The sequence below is a fragment of the Centroberyx gerrardi genome, chromosome 1 (genome assembly GCF_048128805.1).
Source record: "Centroberyx gerrardi isolate f3 chromosome 1, fCenGer3.hap1.cur.20231027, whole genome shotgun sequence".
Lineage (NCBI taxonomy): Eukaryota > Metazoa > Chordata > Actinopteri > Beryciformes > Berycidae > Centroberyx > Centroberyx gerrardi.
Genome location: NC_135997.1, coordinates 20,782,471 through 20,800,665, shown reverse-complemented (window position 1 = coordinate 20,800,665; position 18,195 = coordinate 20,782,471). Strand labels below are relative to the sequence as shown.

The window sequence follows — 18,195 nt, the reverse complement described above, 5'->3', positions numbered from 1 at the left end:
TTTGTGTGTGTGTGTGATTTTCTCTGAAAGTATTCTCTGTCCTAGTCGTTCTGCTGCACTATTACATTTATTACATTATTACATTTAAGTTTAGCAAATTAAACCCGCAACTTCTTCAGTGGAGTTGAACGGTGTCCAGCAGTAGAGAGCGGTGGTAGTACTGGACGGCTCCCAAGAATGAATCTTTGTGTATCTGTGTGACTTAATACAGTTGTTGTTGTTTGGGGTAATTTGGTCGGTCCCATGTCTTTCCCTGTTTTGGCACCACATTTTGGTTCTAGCACAGGTTACAGCACTAAAGCTGTAGATAGATGCTTTATTATGATGTGTCAGTTCAGTGTGTGTGTGTGTGTGTGTGTGTGGGGGGGGGGGGGTGCACTACTGCTGATTGGCTATGGAGGAAACACTGGCGTGTAGTCAGCCTAGCCTGGGTAAATAAAGGTGAAAGTGTGAGCTCGTTCTGCTCTCCTGTCTAAACAAAGTGACACAGCATCACTGGCAACACTAAGCTCTATTATCACTTTGTCATTATCAGCCCATTCTGCAGACCTGACAGATATGGAGGCTGGCTGTGGGATACATTCTGACCTAATCTATGATCACAGTACATGTGTGTGTGTGTGTGTGTGTGTGTGTGTGCGTGTGTGTGTGTGTGTGTGTGTTTGCAAGCCTTAAGGGCCCTTCTCTCTTATGTAATCATACATGCACACATGCATAGAGTATACTTGTTTGCTTTACTCAGATTTGGTTTAAATCTGAGCTGTATAACTTAAACCTTTTCTTATGTGGTTTATCTATCCCCCCCCCCTTCCCCCCATCCTCTCTCTCCAACCCTCATCTTTCTGTATCTACCCCCCTTCTCTCTCTCTCTCTCTCTCTGTCTCTAGGTGGGCCCAGTGTATGGGCTATCTCCCCAGAGGAGAGGGACAAACATGACCAGAAGTTTGACACCCTCACCCCCTCAATGGGCTATGTCTCAGGTACACACACACACACACACACACACAATCACATATGCATGAACTGTGGTAATTATAGTTTCCACAATTAATAATCATAGAATGCTGACATCGGCAATACTAAAACATTTCATTTTATTTAGAATGCCTCCTACAGTTGAAAACAAGTTGCTACAGTTATAAAAAGACGTCAAATGAGATGCAGAAAGTGCAGCAAAATAATTCTACTCCGGAAATCATCAAGGACTAATCATCATGGTTAATAATCACAGTATTTAGCCAAATCATCATGATGATCATTTTAGCCATAACCATGGAACCCTAAACTGTGGTGCATCATGTTCACAGTAACTGCACAGCCAAAACATTGCATGATGCTGTTTCATCATAAGGGAGTATAACCGTTGACTGTGTGACCACAGTGATTTCCCAATACCACATGCATACACAGGCATGGATATACACACACATAACTTTGAAACACATGCAAACACTGACACACTCACAGGAACAGGCAAAGACAAATATACTCGCGCTTACATGCACAAGCATGCACAGGGTTGTGAATGTATAGCTTGACATGCGTACACCAGCAGACACAAACGTCTTTTAGTTTTGCATGTAGGAGAGCTGTAAGAGAGATGAGATTGTTTTGTTCAGTGAACTTTTTCCCTCTCAATTTTCTTTTTCTTTCCTGTCTCTCTCTCTGTAGGGGAGCAGGCAAGGAAGTTTTTCCTGCAATCAGGGCTGCCTGCCTCAGTGTTGGCTGAGATATGGTGAGAAAAACATACAGACTTTTGAGTGATTGAGCTGTGAATAGTGTTAGAGGGTTTCCTGTGATCCATACTGGGCCCACAAAACCTTAACGTTTAACTCTCTCTGTGTCTCTCTCTCTCTCTCTCTCTCTCTCTCTCTCTCTCTCTCTCTCTCTCTCTCTCTCTCTCTCTCTCTCTCTCTCTCTCTCTCTCTCTCTCTCTCTCTCTCTCTCCTCTCTCTCTCTCTCTCTCTCTCTCTCTCTCTCTCTCTCTCTCTCTCTCTCTCTCTCTCTCTCTCTCTCTCTCTCTCTCTCTCTCTCTCTCTCAGGGCTCTGGCTGATCTGAATAAAGATGGGAAGATGGACAGGTTGGAGTTTTCCATCGCCATGAAGCTCATAAAGCTGAAACTCCAGGGTACAGCCCTTCCCATGGCGCTGCCAATCATCATGAAGCAGCCTCCGGTCCCCGTTCCCAGCCTCAATCCCACCTCCTCCATGGTCAACTCGCACTACGGTATGTGTGTGTTATTTTTATGGTAGCAACTAGACGGAGGGCTTAAAAGATATGAGGCATACCGCTCTAGAGAGCTAACTCGTAAGCAGGCTGCATAGATGTTGCAATGTTCAAATGAAAAGAAAACCACATGAAAGCTATAGTGGCTTTGTGGCAGAGTGTGTGTGTGTGTGTCATTCACTCAATGCTACGTTTTGGTATCTCAAACAATGTTGCTATTAACCGCTTAACCTAAGATGTGAGTGGGATTTTCATACATGTTAGTACACATGCACTTTGACTTCTGGCATTGTTTTGTGTGACGTAACTGGCTAAACTAGTGTGTGTGTGTGTGTGTGTGTGTGTGCGTGTCTCCACCAGGTATGGGTTCTATGCCTAACCTGTCCATGATGCCAGGGACAAACTTGGCCTTGTTGACCCCTATCGCCATGACAACACCTGGGCTCTCACCTCTGACCCCCATGACAACCCTCACCCCTCTGGTTCCCACGGCAACAGGCCTGAGCCCTCTGATGGGCTCCACCCCCACCAGGCCCCTGATGTCCACCATGGGACATCAGACACTACCAAACGGCACCATGGGAATTCTCCAGCCTATCTCTGCTGGAGCTCTGGCCACTGGTAAAGATGATTATTGTTTCGTCCTTTTCTGTTTTCTCTTTTCTTCCCTCTTTTCTTCGCAGGAGACCTAAGCAGTAAGAGTCAAGGGACACTCTGGGGTCGTTAAGAGGGTCCTCAGAAAAAAAAAAAGTTTAATTTTGCTGTTATCTTACAGTTTTTACAATAAACGACTAAAGAATATATGCAGTGGGCTGTTGAATAATGACTTTCATCTGGTTGTCCTTGCCAAATGCGTACCTTCTATGTTTAGAATGAAGACATCTGAGAAGCCATGCTCTAAACTCTATAATATAAATATAATATAAAGCCATATTTTGTAGTGGAGTATCACTTTTGAGAACTCACAAGGGGAGAGGAAACCACACACAGGGAGCAGTGCAGCCTGGTCCACTTCTGCAGAGTCAGGTCTTTCTTTCTCATCTCCATACAAATAGCCTCTCTCTCCTTGACAAGGTGACAGCAGTGACTGGATTACACTCTACAGTATATTACTGGGCCACTACAGGGCTCCGCCCCCCTTCTTAAAACTGTGTTACTGATATACAGTACTAGGACAAAGACCAGGTTAAGGGTTTTCATGGTTGTGGTTAGGGGTTAGAGAATGCATAAAATGTCTTTATAGCATTACAAATGTATAGATATGAATATGTGTGTCCAACATTTTTTGTGTGCATGTGTGTCTCCAGGCCTCCCTCTGTCTGCCTCCTATTCCTCCTCTCCACTGGGGTTCTCCTCTTCTCCTGCTGCTTCTGGTGGAATAAACAAGGCCTCCTCGCTGCTTGACCTGGGATCCAGCAGGTAACACACACACACACACACACACACACGCACACGCACACGCACACACACACAAAAAAAGAACATGCACACAGCCACACGTTTGTATTTTATTCATTCATTAGTTCATTTTATTCAGCCTTAACCCCATGAAAGTAGCACACATGCATATTCACTCAGAAAGGCGAACAAGCAGACACACAAATAAAAAAGATGCATATACACAGCAAGGAAAATAAACACAGACATGCAAATATGGACACACACTCGCACATTCTCTGAGCAAACATAAAGCAATTTCCCCTTTTGCACAATCCATGTCTCATGCATCTCAAGGCTTAGAAATCCTTCTTTAACTCGTCTCCTCATTCATCTACTTCATGACTGCATTGGATTTAATAGGTTAAAGCAATAAGGAACCATAGGCGTCACCTGGATTCACCTCCTCAGTCTATTTCAGTGCACACACTCCCAATGTTTAGTACATGTTGTTCTGTTGTTAATCTGCTAATGTTAATATCTTTCTTTTAGCTCCAATTCATCGTCCCCCTCCCTGCTGTCCCCAAGGCTCCCTGTTCCCACTGACTGGGCCGTGCCCCACACCTCCAGACTTAAATACAGACAGCAGTTCAACACCTTGGATAAGCAGATGACTGGATACCTCACTGGTAGGATGCTGTGTGTGTGTGTGTGTGTGTGTGTGTGTGTGTGGTCATACCTAAGCCAAACTGTGTCTAGAATGCACGGAATGCAGGTGTGGATGTTGGGCTGATGATTTCATGATGGTTGCCTCCCTCTTTCTTCAATATCTGTGGAGCCTCAGCTAACTTTAAGGAAGTGGTGCCTGTGACTGTAACAGCTGTGGGTGTGTTTAGATATAGCAACAGTTTCTCAACACACGCACTTACGCCACACACGCTTACTCTTCTTCTCTGACATCGATGCAGTTGCCTTTTCACCCTTTTACTGCAAGCCTTCTTAGTGGACCTGCTCTCTTGAAATGGCCATGATTCAGAGTAACGACAATCATGCACACACGCCCACACTCTCACTCACTTCAGCCTTCAAAAGTGCATGTCCGGCAAGTCAAATAAATTATATGAATTGCTTTATTTTGCCATGATTTTTTGGGCCCAGTCTCTGTAGTAGAGCCTTGAGTAGATGACTGTGTACAGCAGTCATCTTGCACCTTACACAAGGTGGACAAGAGCTACTTCTTAATGAACCCTGAGGTGCAGCTTTGCCCTTACAGTCACATTTCCCATTCAGTTGAAACAGCTGGGAAAATAAATATAGGTGTGTCTTGCTGGTGCAACCTCAAACACACAGCCCTTCTCAGACTGGAGAAGTTTGATCTCTCTGAGAAAACTTTGGAAGGACGATCTCCACAAGGACGTGTAGCAACTTGGACATATTGGAAATCTGCTGTAGTGATCCAGGAGGCTGCCATCTTTACTTACCTGGCTCATTTACATCAAGCTTAAAAGAGCGAGTAAATTGGCACATAGCAGCCCTCACACACACACACACACACACACACACACCTCTTACCTTCCCACTCCACCACACCCACACACACACCTATGCTACACATTCACTCTCACATTTGTGACAAATTGTCAATGTTGTTGCCAGGCCTGCAGGTGAGAGGTGCCATGGCAGCCACGATGCTGACTCAGACACAGCTGGCCTCCATCTGGTGAGATTTATTTCCTGTGTGTGTGTGTGTGTGTGTGTGTGTGTGTGTGTGTACTTGTCTCAAGTGTATTTTTACCATGGTTGCTACAGTGTTGTGGTTTTCAAGAGCCAACGTCAGGTTAGGCAGCCAGCAGTGAGACGCTTCATTGCCCTGTACCTGAGCTCTATGAAACTTCATCATTGTGGTTAAAAATTAATTCTGTACAAATCAAGTCTGTTCTTTATTGAGTAGTATCTAATAAATACAAGTAAGTAAAAGTTGTGTTATTGTGAAATTTTACTTCATCTTCATATCTTGGCTTTGATTTTAAAATCCTGTAATCTTCTTAATGTGCAAATACATTTCGATGATGTCATGTGATGGGCGATGAAACTTCTAGGGCGTTCATCAATTAATGTTGTGATTTCAAAATATTTTTTCGTAATTGAAGTGTGACTGGTCTTTCTTCTCAGCTTCATATTGGGGAGATCATTTGCAAGATGGGACAAATGAAATTCTCCTCTCCTCTCCTCTCCTCTCCTCTCCTCTCCTCTCCACTCCAGGACTCTAGCTGATGTGGATAAGGACGGCAAGCTGAAAGCTGAGGAGTTTATCCTGGCCATGCACCTGGTGGACATGGCCAAGAGTGGACAACCGCTGCCGCTAACACTGCCAACTGAACTGGTGCCGCCCTCACATAGGTACACACACAAACGCACATGTGTGACCATAACATAGTAAATGCCCTTTTGATACAAGTTTGGCTGAAAATGTTGGAAACATTTACGCACATTAAATATGGGCTAAACTTAACTTGTTGTGTGCTGTGTTCACATAAGTTATTTGTAATGTGTATTCCAGGGGTGCAGTAAATGGATCCAGCTCTTCTGTCTATGCTGCTCTGACTGATGACTTGGACATAGAACCTCCACAGAAGGCCAAGACCAACAGTCTGTACCATCAATTTATACCATCAAAGACACTAATAGAGAGAGTTTGGCCAGGTTTTACTGTGGGCACCATGTTGAATCTCCTTCTCTAAAACTAAGAACTAACTTGCTGCAAATATGCAACAAAGCTCTCCATAACACTTCCTACGCTCAGCCTACCAAAGATCATTTGGCACAAGGAGGCACAGGCACAGGCACTTTTCCAGTCTCTGCCAGGACTGGTCCTTGTCTTCTGTTTATTCCTATTTGTTTTAATCTCTTACCTTGTTTTTATATTTTTTAGGACTATATTGTACCTTTCTATCCTGTAACGTACACGCTGGAAGCTACTGTACACCAGAATTTCCTTCGGGATCAATAAAGTATCTATCTATCTATCTATCTATCTATCTATCTATCTATCTATCTATCTATCTATCTATCTAATGGCCGTGGGTCACGATTGGGTAGCTGACATGGCTGCCACTAAAAACTGCAATGGCCGAACTCTCTCTACACTTCTGAGCACACACACCCACAAGCAATAACATAAACTAAACAGTTACACAGTAGCCACTTGTCAAAGGCAAAGCTATTGCAAGTCAAGGGCAGCCCAGTGACTGGCAGTCTCTATCTACTGTCACCTTACATGCAGTCACAAGGCCCTTTATACCACCTAGACTTAAAGCCTATATCAAGAGGAAAGATGTATATACTATATAATCAAGCATAAATAGAATACGCTATCATAGACATAATCAAATTGCTCGTTTGTCTATCTTCAGTGACATTTGAGGATAAATTCAAGGCCAACCTGGAGCGAGGGAACGCCGAACTGGAGAAAAGACGGCAGGCGCTCCTGGACGTGCAGAGAAGGGAGGAGGAGCGGCGCGCTCAAAAGGAGAGAGAGGAGCGGGAGAGGAGAGAGAGGGAGGTCCGGGAGGCGGAGGAGAGGAGGAGGAAGGAGGAGGAGAGGAGGCTGGAGCGGCAGAGGGAGCTGGAGAGACAGAAAGAGGAAGAGCGACAGAGAGAGATAGAGAGAAAAGAGGTGAGAGGGGAGGTCACGGCTCTCTGAATGAATTGCCTGCATACTTTATGTATTTCTGTCTGTGTACATATTGGTACACTGGTGCATATATATTAACTCTAGTGTCCTGCCTACTGTGTGTGTGTGTGTGTGTGTGTTTGTTCCAGGCAGCGCAGCGGGAGCTGGAGCGTCAGAGGAAGGAGGAGTGGGAGAGGAGGAGGCGCGGAGAGCTGCAGATAAAGCGGGAGCAGGAGCAGGATGACATCATCAGACTGAAGGCCAAGAAAAGGAGTCTGGAGATGGAGCTGGAGGCGGTGGTGAGTGGCAAGGAGACACATTCAGTAAAACATATCAGATGCATGTAGACGTGCTGTCGTCATATTGTCTCTGTCTGACCCATGTCCCCCGACACACAAACACTAACACACACACACACATTAAAGCGAGTGTGAAAAGAGGTGTGATGAGACGAATTGATGTGAGAAACACTATTTGTCTCCAACTGACCTCACCGTCTTCCACCCCTCTCGCCTCTCTCTCCTTCTTTTTCTCTCCCTCTTTCCGTCTCTCTCCCTCTCAGGGTAACAAGCATCGTCAAATCTCAGACCGGCTGCGTGACACCCAGAGCAAGAAGAAGGTCCAGAAGACGGAGCTGGATCTGACCCATCAAAGGAGAGAGACACGCCGACAGGATATTGACAACCTGCAGAGACAGCTGGAGGTTTGTGCGTGCGTGTGTGTTTGTATGTTTGTGTGAAAACTAGTCCCTCCAGAACCTTTCTATGTCAGAGAAAGGTTGTGGAGGGAATAAAAATGTTGCAAAGCATTCTGCAACACTTCATTTGATTATTTGTGGTAAAAGTGCAAGTTGTGAAGTTGCTATCGTTTGTTTGTTCAAGTGCTTTGGCAAAGTAGCTATGATTTGTAAAACATTTGTTTTGGCCTTTGCTGAGAGAGTGTGTATTCATTTTTCCCAAATCATTGTTTCCTCTATCATTATTCATTCTGTCATGTTCCCCTCTGATGACGCATGTTTTCTTCCTGACGATGCATTTCCTCCGGGTCAGGAGTTCCAGAGGAAGTTGTCCCAGCTCACTCCAGAACAGAGGAGACTTAATGAGAAACTCAAAAATGTGTCTCTAAATAACCTGCCAGGTTAGTACTGATGGACGGATATGGATGGATGGATGGATGGATGGATGGAACTTAGGAACATGGCACTCAACAACCTACCAAATTAGAACTGATGGATGGATGGATAAATAGACAGCTGGATGGATGTTTAGATAAGATAAGATGAAACTTTAATGTTCTCTGTGGGCAAATTAGGTTGTTGCAGCAGTAAGTAGCAATGAGATACACCAAAGTAAAAATAGAGCAAAGTAAATGAGGAAATATATTAATAGAAATATACACAGGAAATGCATAAAAATATCTGAATTGCAAACACTCTACTCTATTTTTCCTGTCTGCAGTGTCGACCATGGCCACCATGAAGCGGAGCGTTACAGAGAAGAACGGAGCCTGTCGGAAATTGCGAGAACAGCTGGAAACTCTGGAGAGAGAGACTGCTGCTAAACTGGCTGAAATGGACCAGTATAATAGAGATATACAGGTACGAAATAACTAAAAGTATACTAATATACAATAGAATAACATAGCATCTGTTAAAGCAATATTTCACATAGAATTTTTGCATTTAGCCTTTTTTATCCAGGGAAAGTCAGCTGAGCATGTATACTCTCTTTCAGCAGTGCCCTCCTTTACATTCACACTGGGAGCTGCCCAGTACAGCCACAGTCTGCTACTGGTGTCCACTGAGTGGCTCCACTGCAGCAGCTGGGGGGTTGAGAGCCTTGCTCAAGGGCAGTGATGGTAGTTGTTGAAGGAGAATAGAGCGTTAGTCATTCACTTCACCTCATCAGTCATTAGCAGACACACATCCATAGCCATTCCTCACACTTCAGCTGCCTTGGGGATCCTCTGACATTCAGGCTCATTCCTATTTCAGTATCAATAACTGCAAATGGGAAAAAATCACTTGTTGAAATGTGTGACCCGGGACACAAAATGGAGTATTACCTGAGGCTTTGCTTTGCCATGCTAGTATATGCGCTAGAAGCGTGATTCTTAAATAACACAAAATTAATGTAAGTAGTAGTAGATGTTCAAAAAGGCAAGGAATCAGAAGCTTGAATAGGGAGCTGCTGGTAATCTTTCTCCTAATGTTTTCCTTGCTAACTGAATGTCACGCATGTCCTGTCTTTCCTGTAGTGTTTTTCTAATCTAGCAGCACTAAGCTTTGCCTTCAGTGGTTTTTGAGGCATTTCTAACACCAGGTCCAACATCATCACAACCCATGGAAGTGTGGACTTGATGGGTTTAAGGACCCGAAGGAACCATTTTTAAAACAAATCTCTAGAGTGTGCGATGCCAAGCAGATAGCTTACTACTGCTGCTCTGGCTCTCTATGCCTTTTTTCCTCTTCTTCTCTAATCCCTCTGTTGTTCCTTCCCATCATAACCCTCTTCCTTGCCTCCCAATCCCGCTTTCATCCCTTCGTCATCTTTAACCTTTCATTCCTCTCCTCTGCACCTTCCTTCCCCTCTTCCTCCTGGAAAATCTCTGCTGGATCTGCCTCTTCCTTCTTGCTCTCCTCCTTCCGTCCTTCCCTCTCTCCTCCCTTTGACCCTTCCTACATCCCTCGCTCCCTCTCTCCCTCCCTCTTTACAGTATGTGGATGCTGAGGACTCTATGCTCCAGGCTGTCCTCTGTCTGCTGGCCTGCCTCCGTAACCTCTTCTACCTACTAAAGGTTTTCTCCCTAGTTTCCTTTGTTGTTCTCATCTCCTCTCTTCCCTGATCTACTCTTTTCTTCTCGGCTGTTCTTTGCTCTGCTCATTTTTTTTTACATTTCTCTATTCTTTACCTTCATCTTCTTTCTGTGCTGGCCTACCATCTCAGTGTTTTATTCCTTTCCTTTTACCTTTCTCTCTTTTTTCTTTCCTCTATCTCTTTCTTGCATGTTTGTCTCTCACACCCTCGCACAAATTGCTACATGTTTAGTCACCTCTGTGCTTGCTGTGCATAGTGTTTGGGCATGCTGTGTGTGTTTAACCCTTAGCCTATAACATCTTTCTAGTCAACTCATGCGTGTGTGTGTGTGTTTCAGGACCTGAGAGAGAGCCAGCGAAAGCAGCAGGCGGCACTAGAGAAACTACGGAGCATCAAAGAGGACAAACGGCGCGAAGTGAACAGGAGGAGGGAGCAGGAAGAGGAGATGAAGAGGAGGGAGGAGGAGAGGAGAAGACAGGAGGAGGAGGAGCAGAAGCGGAGGGAGGAGGAGAGGAAAAGACAGGAGGAGGAGAGGAAGCGGAGGGAGGAGGAGGAAGCTCAGAGGTACGCTGCTTTCATCGCGGCTTTATTCTTTCAAATGCTCATAATATGCATTTTGTCATTTTCCAAGCTGCCATAGCATTTCTGTCAGAGTTGAGTCTGTAAATAAGTAAATAAAATATAATCTGAATAACATACAATCTTCAACATACAATCTTCAACTTACAATACAAACCATTGAGATTAAAAAGCTATTCATATATATAGTTTCATCCAGATGCTGCTATTATTTTGGAGAAGCTTCCTTGTTTTAAGACTGTTTCCTTGTCCCTTGCAGGCGTATTAAGCAAGAAAAGGAGCGACAGTGGCAGGAGAAACTGAAGAGGGATGAAGAGGAGCGGCAGAAGAGGCTTCAGGAGGAGAGAGACGCCAAACTGAGGGAGGAGGAGGAGAGGGAGGTGCAGGCTCGCCTCCAGGCCGCCAAGGATCAGGCCGAGCGAGAGCGCAGAGCGAAGGAGGAGGCGGAGCGGAGGAGAAGAGAGGAGGAGGAACGGTTGAGGGAGGAGGAGAGGAGGAGGCAGGAGGAGGAGAGGAGAAAGCTGGAGGAGGAGAGGAGACAACTGGAGGAGGAGAGGAGGAGACTGGAGGAGGAGAGGAGGAAGGAGGAGAAGAGGAGGAAAGAAGAGGAGGAGCGACGCAGACGGGAGGAGGAGAGGAAGAGGCTAGAGGAGGAGCGGAGGGAGGAGGAGCGGAGGAGAGAGAGGGAGGAGGAGGAGAGGAGGAGGCAGAGGGCGGCTGTGGCGGCCGTCCGAGACGCAGAGGAGAGGAGGAAGAGGGAGGAGGAGGAGAGGAAGAAGAGGGATGAGGAGGAGAGGAAGAAGAGAGAGGAGGAGAGGCGAAAGCAGCAGCAGCAGCAGCAGAAGCAGCGGGAGGAGGAGGAGAGGAGGAGGCGCGAGGAGGAGAGGAAGAGGGCAGAGGAGGACAGTAAGAGAAAAGAGGAGGAAGAGGAGAAGAGGAGAGCCGAAGAGGAGAGGAGGAGAAAGGAGGAGGCGTCTCGTCAGCAACAGCAGCAGCAGCAGCAGCAGCCTAGCGGAGGTGGAGGAGGGAAGTTGGACATTCAGGAGAAACTGACCGCTCTGCTGAAAGGACTGGAGGAGAGGAAGGGTGAGACGCGCGCACACACACACACACACACACTGGTTTGATTTAGAGGAGTTATGATGATTTTGTATCTGACTTGACATGCCCGCTTAATGATTCCTGATTGGCTGTCCTAGGCGGTCTGCAGCCCAAGGCCACACACCACAGGAAGTCGGCGGCGCTCACTTCCTTCAAGGCGCTCTACCCGTTCACTGCTCGAAACCAGGATGAACTCAGCTTCGGTGCTGATGATGTCATCGAGGTAAGAATTGAAAAAGAGGTTTGAGTTGTACATGCATTCAAAGTTCCTTCACAGGGGCTGGAAAAAGCAAACATTATAGTAGAAAAGATAGGAACGGCTTTTATTCTGCTCCTGGGGCTCATCAGTTTATTGAAGATGTTATGTGTAGGATTCTTTCAGTAATATATTGTTATATGATCAGTCATGACGTATAACATGAAAAGAACTTGACTGTCGCCGCTAGGAACAGAAACGTCGATGATCTGCCTCATGCTTTGATTTGGTACCAAATTGTCAGTATTTTTGCTCGCTCAAATGTCTCTTTCTATACCTCCTTCTCCCTCTCTCTTAACCCCTCTGTCTCCTCTTCCTCCTCGCTCTCAAACCTTTTCCCCTCTCTCCTGCTCCTGCTCCTGATCTCCTGCTCTTCCTCCCTCTCTCTCTCTCTCTCAAACCTTCCCTCTCCTCCTGGCAGGTTGATGAGACGATGGAGCGGGAGCAGGGTTGGCTGTATGGGAGCAGACAGGGGAAGATGGGCTGGTTCCCAGAGAGCTACGTAGAGAGAATGGCCACATCAGGCCCGGCTAATAATACTGCTGCTACTGCTAGTGCTCCCAAAGTGGCGCTCAAACCACAGCTTTCCAACCCCACCTCATCCCATAATAACCTAGAGGCTGCCAAGGCAGCGGGGACAAAGTCGGCCTTCACGCCAACGCACTCTCCAAACCCTGCCCCCTCTGAGACACAGGGACAGGTAAGACATGGTGGATCGATTCCTGGACAGAAGCGAGAGATGTGGTGTCCTAACACTTGTATGATCCAGTGCATGAGCAGCTGAAATGGCCTTTGGCCTTAAAATTAGTATGTACTGCAGAGGTAACAGCTGAGGTACAGAACAACACACCAAACCAACTTCTCTGCTGTTTTGAATCCTAGTTCACCTGGCTCCCATATCCTACTCTGGCTTATACCACTATCTTGTGTTTCATCTCCCAAAAAGAGAGGATCAGGGTGGGAGATTAACTCCAGTCCTAACACTCAACCTGGTGAATTCTGTAATCCATTCAAATTTACCCTGGATAGGATCCTGTCTAATCCACTTAGCTTGCAAACTCAGACCATGCAGTCTAAGCTATTTTGCTAATTATGCAGTGGACTCATGATAAGAGGGGCCCAGGCTGTGCTCATTTTTACCGTGTTCACTGTCAACAGGAAGCTTGTTTAGGGGAAACATAAAAATGATGGCTATAATTTGTAGTGTAACACCCTGTGCAACAGGTCCTATTACCTGTTACCCTTTGATTACCACAATATGATCAGGGTATGCATGTGCACAAACACACTGTTACTGTACAGTCTTTCCTATAATACTTTCTAGTATCAGTGTAACTTGTCCGCTTGGACAGAGAAGGCAGTCACTTTAATTTCAGTAACACACACTCTCTCTGCCTGTCTGCAGGTGGTTGGTAACCTGCTGGCCCAGGCTCTGTGCTCCTGGACCGCCAAGACAGATAGCCATCTGAACTTCAGTAAGGACGATGTTATTCGAGTGCTGGAGCAGCAGGACAGCTGGTGGCTGGGAGAGCTGAACGGTGCACAGGGATGGTTCCCCAAGACATATGTCACCCTGCTGGGGGAAGAAGAGAGTGCAGAGTAAGCTTTCATTACACTGATTGACCCAAGGGGGCACTACTGTTACAGGTCAACAAAACGTGACATCATTGTTATTACTTCATTGTTTTTCAGTATGCTACGTACCAAAAAAGTGTTTTCATTGGGGCTTAGAAATTTGAATATGTTGATGAGGTCATCGGAGGATGGCTTTAACATTGAGTAAATACGCATACTGTACATGGAGCGAGTATGGCCTCACGCATAATATCACACGTGCATGGGGGAACAGATGCGAGCTTGAGCCATTCATGTTTGCCACACACTGGTATGTCATGATCTAGTTGTTCTTTTCAATATTGGCAAAGAAGCACACACACACACACACACACACACACACACACACACACACACACACACAAGCACATATAGCACATACTTGTCCTCTTCCCATGCCAACATATTTTGTGGCTGGCGAGGTGCTTGTTATCACAGGGTTATCAGTGAAAACATCCAGTCACATGGAATGTGTCACTTGATTATGTGTGTGTGTGTGTGTGTGTGTGTTTGTGTGTGCAAGTGTACTAACTAGGTAAGTATTTAGGCCACAGAAGTGAAGTGATTCTTCCGTCTGTCATGAGGAATTTGCTGTGATAAGACTGTCACACAGTTACAAATCACATTTAAGCATGGAGTTCAAATATAATTCACAGTATATCACAGAAAGGTTTAAATGAATAAATATGGTAACTGTATGTGTGTTTCCAGCCCGACAAACTCCCCTCCTGATTCAGACTCCAGCGACGGCCAGCAGATGGAAGGTACAGTAAGACATTCTCCCTGCTCAACCTAACCCGGTTGTCACTGGTCTGTATTTCTGTTGGTGAGTTCATTTGTTTTGTTCATTTGTCCTGTCCTCCCCAGAATATGTGGCGTTGTACACCTATGAGTCTCCAGAGCCTGGCGATCTGACTTTCAGTGAAGGAGATGTGATCTTGGTGAGCCAGAGAGAGGGAGAGTGGTGGAACGGCTCTATAGGCAACTGCACAGGAGTGTTCCCTAGCAACTATGTCAAACCCAAAGAGAGCGACGTAAGAATCTGCAACACACACTGACATATTTTTTTTTTGTGGTTTATAACAGAGCTATATTAAAAGCGCCATTAAAATAACATAGCCATAATTTGTCTTGTTTTAGACATCCAGCATATCTGGCAAGAAGAAGCCAGGTAAGCGCTCTCTCTCTCTCTCTCTCTCTCTCTCTTTCTCTCTCTCTCTCTCTCTCTCTGTCTCACACAATATGTATTTGTTTTCCTCTTTCTCCTCTCTCCCCCTCGCTACTCTCTGCTTTTCCTCACGTCTCTCTACCTGTTTCTCTCGTTCCCTATCTCAGTCTCTCCCTCTGCCGCTTCATTACTCTTTATCTCTCATTCCCTCTATACTTTTTTCTGTCTTCTCTCTCCCCTCGCTTCCTCTACCTCTAGACTTTTCTCTTCTTTCTCTCTTTCTCCCTTTGTCTCCATACTACTCTCTCTGCTTTTTCTCCCTTTGCCTCTGCACATCTCTCTCTCTCTCTCTCTCTCTCTCTCTCTCTCTCTCTCTCTCTCTCTCTCTCTCACATAAGACAATTTGTTTTTGTATTTTGCTGCAGTTCAAGGTTGTATCTGTGTGTTTGTGTGTGTGTGTGTGTGTGTGTGTGTGTGTGTGCGCACAGAGATCGCCCAGGTGACGAGTGTCTACTCCTCTACTGGGCCGGAGCAGCTGAGCCTGGCTCCTGGCCAGCTCATCCTCATCCTCAGCAAGAACGCCTCCGGCTGGTGGCTAGGAGAACTGCAGGTCAGTGTTTCTTCAACTTTTCGTCCTCAGAACTGTAGGTGAAAACAGAGAGGGTCCCTGATTCAGCTGCACCCATATGATCCCCCCTTCATAACGCACTCGACCCTGCATCAGTCACCCACTCCAAGGTGGGGGTGCCCGAGTGACGTTCAGTGTTTTTGGCCCTCAACAGCTCCAGCTAACATTTACAGCAGTACTGTACATTGTTTTCCAAAGGTCTGGAGCTGGGAGGTTTGCACTTGCTGGTGGGGAACGGGAGGTTTGAGGTTTTGCTGCTCATGGTTGGCCCACATCGCTGCTGTCTGAAAAAAACTTCCAAGACGTTATTTGCAATGATAGTTAAATGTATGTGTGTGTGTGTTTTCTGTCTTTAGGCCCGTGGTAAAAAGCGTCAGAAGGGCTGGTTCCCTGCCACTCACGTGAAAATACTGGGATCCAACAGTGGCAAGTCCACACCTGCACCCCAACCAGGTAACACACATACACACACACACACACACACACACACACACACACACACACACACCTTTACACATAATCTTTCCAGACTTGTTCCAGTCTGGTGTGAACCCTGTACACATACACTCACAAGGATGCAAACTTGAACACACCAACCAACGCTTTCCTCCTCTACGTGACTGTTGATTGTCATGTACATCTCACATACACACACACTCTCCTCTCCAAGTCGGGTCATAGCCATGTACAAGTACATATTCACACACTCACACACCCTCTCTTATACACTCTCCAACACCCCCTTCTACACCTATATCATTATGTCAGCTGAGGACAGCACACACACACACACACATACACATCCACTGACTTGTTTTCACAGGTGATAAGCATGTACAACTACATGTTGTACACACACACGCGCACACACACAGTCTCCCTCACACGAACTCTAACCCTCCTCCCTCTCATAACCCAATATGTCTGGTGGTAGTATGACTACATAAAAACTGTCACACACACACACACACACACACACACACCCTCCATCCATCAGCCTGTCTCTCTCTCCCTTCCCAGTCTGTCAGGTGATAGCCATGTACGATTACTCAGCCGCCAACGAGGACGAGATGAGCTTCTCTAAAGGTCAGCTGATCAACGTCCTTGACAAGAACAATCCTGATTGGTGGAAAGGAGAGATCAACGGGGTCACCGGCCTTTTCCCCACCAATTACGTTAAGATGACCACAACGGAGTCTGACCCCAGCCAGCAGTGTGAGTAAAACCCTTAAGCATGTTTAAAGCAAGGATCCTTGATTCATTGGTGTCTTTTCAGTTGAATGGATACAGAGTTGGAGTTCACTCTTAACACAACCCATGTAAAGTATAAATGTTTACCCTAGTCACTTAAAAACAGGGTTTCCCTAGTCATAAAACGATGGGCTGTTCCTAGTCACATCGCCTATCGACAGGGATTCCCTATTCACATAACAGCAGTGGGAGCCACAGTTTGCACTGTGACATGAAATGAAGTTCTCTATGGAAGCATAGCCTAGTGTAAATCAAATTTTTTTTTTTAATGAAAAGTGAGATTTTAAGCCATTTCTGTCGATGTTTGTTAGGAGTGAGAACAGAATCCTAACCAACTACAGGAAGTGACACCACAACATGTGGCTTTATGGGCATAACGAGAGAGATGTCGACATCTGATTACCAGAGATGGTAGATTACGCAAAGAGCACAAACAAATCCATTGTGCTTAGCTAAAGTTACAGAGACTGGAATCGGATTGGTTTGTTTTATACAAAAATACAACAAAGTCAACTTTTCCACTTTGGTGCAGACCAATGAAAGCGAACCGTAGGTGTGATGGCACCCTTAGATTATACTGCAGAACTGATAGTTTAGTTAAGTTTGAAATTATTCATAACTAGAGATGGAAAAATGTACAGCTGATATTGGAGATTGACTGTTCATGAATAGAAATATGTAGGTGCTCTTCTTACATATTGCTTTAAGCCTCAATCTGTGATTTCAGACTAATCTTTACCCTTTGTTCATCTATCTGTTCATCTATCCAAGCCCCATCCACCCATCAATAATGTGTCTATCCATCTATCCATTCATCCCTATGTCCGTTCTTCTCACTGACCATTTCACCTTTTCCCTGTTTCTTTTCCTCTGTCCCCCCTTCTTCCTCCTCTCTCTCCCTCCTTCCCCTCGTTTCCGATCTCTCTCTCTCCCCCTTGCCCCCTCTCTATTTCTCTGTTTCTGTCTCTTTCTTTCTTTCTTTCTTTCTCCCTCTAGGGCGGTAGAAAGTCCTCCTCCTCCTTCTCCTCCTCCTCTTCCTCTCCTCCTCCCGGCTTCAGAGAGACCCACTATTACACTGCTCTGAAGGGGCGGAGTGTCTGGACGCCCCATCTTCCCTACTAACTCTTCCCACTGATCTAACGTTACTGTGTGTGTTTGTGTGTTTGTGTGTTTGTGTGTGTGTGTGTGTGTGTGTGTGAAAAAGAGAGAGAGGGAGAGAGAGAGAAAGCAAGTGTATGTGTGTTTTAAAGAAATCACCCCTAACCTGTGTGACCTGGAGATGAATCAGGACCTGAAACAACTCTCATAATGACTTCAGTGAATTTTTCATGCCCCAGTGCCTCTTGGGATTCCCTGGCTGCTTGCAAATTGATTTGATTGTGAATTGATGACTCTGAATCACAGTTGGACAAAAAAAAAACTCTTCTGAAGCAGAGCGGTGGTGGGTCTCTCTGTGGCGAGCCCCTCTTCTCCTCTTCCCTTCCCTATACACCTTTATTTTTCTC

General features: G+C 45.7%; 1 protein-coding gene across 2 annotated transcripts in view; it reads left to right on the top strand.

Annotated features, from left to right (window-relative positions):
• The window catches only part of itsn2b (intersectin 2b), a 38,337-nt gene that overhangs the window by 8,633 nt on the left and 11,509 nt on the right, over positions 1 to 18,195 (top strand). For both annotated transcript variants that reach the window (XM_078286312.1, XM_078286111.1), the window contains exons 3-27: positions 888 to 980; positions 1,672 to 1,735; positions 2,043 to 2,227; positions 2,588 to 2,848; positions 3,535 to 3,646; positions 4,157 to 4,293; positions 5,261 to 5,324; positions 5,867 to 6,004; positions 6,165 to 6,253; positions 7,018 to 7,280; positions 7,427 to 7,576; positions 7,840 to 7,980; positions 8,327 to 8,414; positions 8,735 to 8,874; positions 10,431 to 10,657; positions 10,932 to 11,758; positions 11,872 to 11,996; positions 12,451 to 12,729; positions 13,435 to 13,628; positions 14,355 to 14,407; positions 14,511 to 14,677; positions 14,784 to 14,814; positions 15,300 to 15,421; positions 15,796 to 15,892; positions 16,460 to 16,654. In XM_078286312.1, coding sequence (XP_078142438.1) covers positions 888 to 980; positions 1,672 to 1,735; positions 2,043 to 2,227; positions 2,588 to 2,848; positions 3,535 to 3,646; positions 4,157 to 4,293; positions 5,261 to 5,324; positions 5,867 to 6,004; positions 6,165 to 6,253; positions 7,018 to 7,280; positions 7,427 to 7,576; positions 7,840 to 7,980; positions 8,327 to 8,414; positions 8,735 to 8,874; positions 10,431 to 10,657; positions 10,932 to 11,758; positions 11,872 to 11,996; positions 12,451 to 12,729; positions 13,435 to 13,628; positions 14,355 to 14,407; positions 14,511 to 14,677; positions 14,784 to 14,814; positions 15,300 to 15,421; positions 15,796 to 15,892; positions 16,460 to 16,654 — 4,242 coding nt within the window. The remainder of the gene's footprint in view (positions 1 to 887; positions 981 to 1,671; positions 1,736 to 2,042; positions 2,228 to 2,587; positions 2,849 to 3,534; positions 3,647 to 4,156; positions 4,294 to 5,260; positions 5,325 to 5,866; positions 6,005 to 6,164; positions 6,254 to 7,017; positions 7,281 to 7,426; positions 7,577 to 7,839; positions 7,981 to 8,326; positions 8,415 to 8,734; positions 8,875 to 10,430; positions 10,658 to 10,931; positions 11,759 to 11,871; positions 11,997 to 12,450; positions 12,730 to 13,434; positions 13,629 to 14,354; positions 14,408 to 14,510; positions 14,678 to 14,783; positions 14,815 to 15,299; positions 15,422 to 15,795; positions 15,893 to 16,459; positions 16,655 to 18,195) is intronic.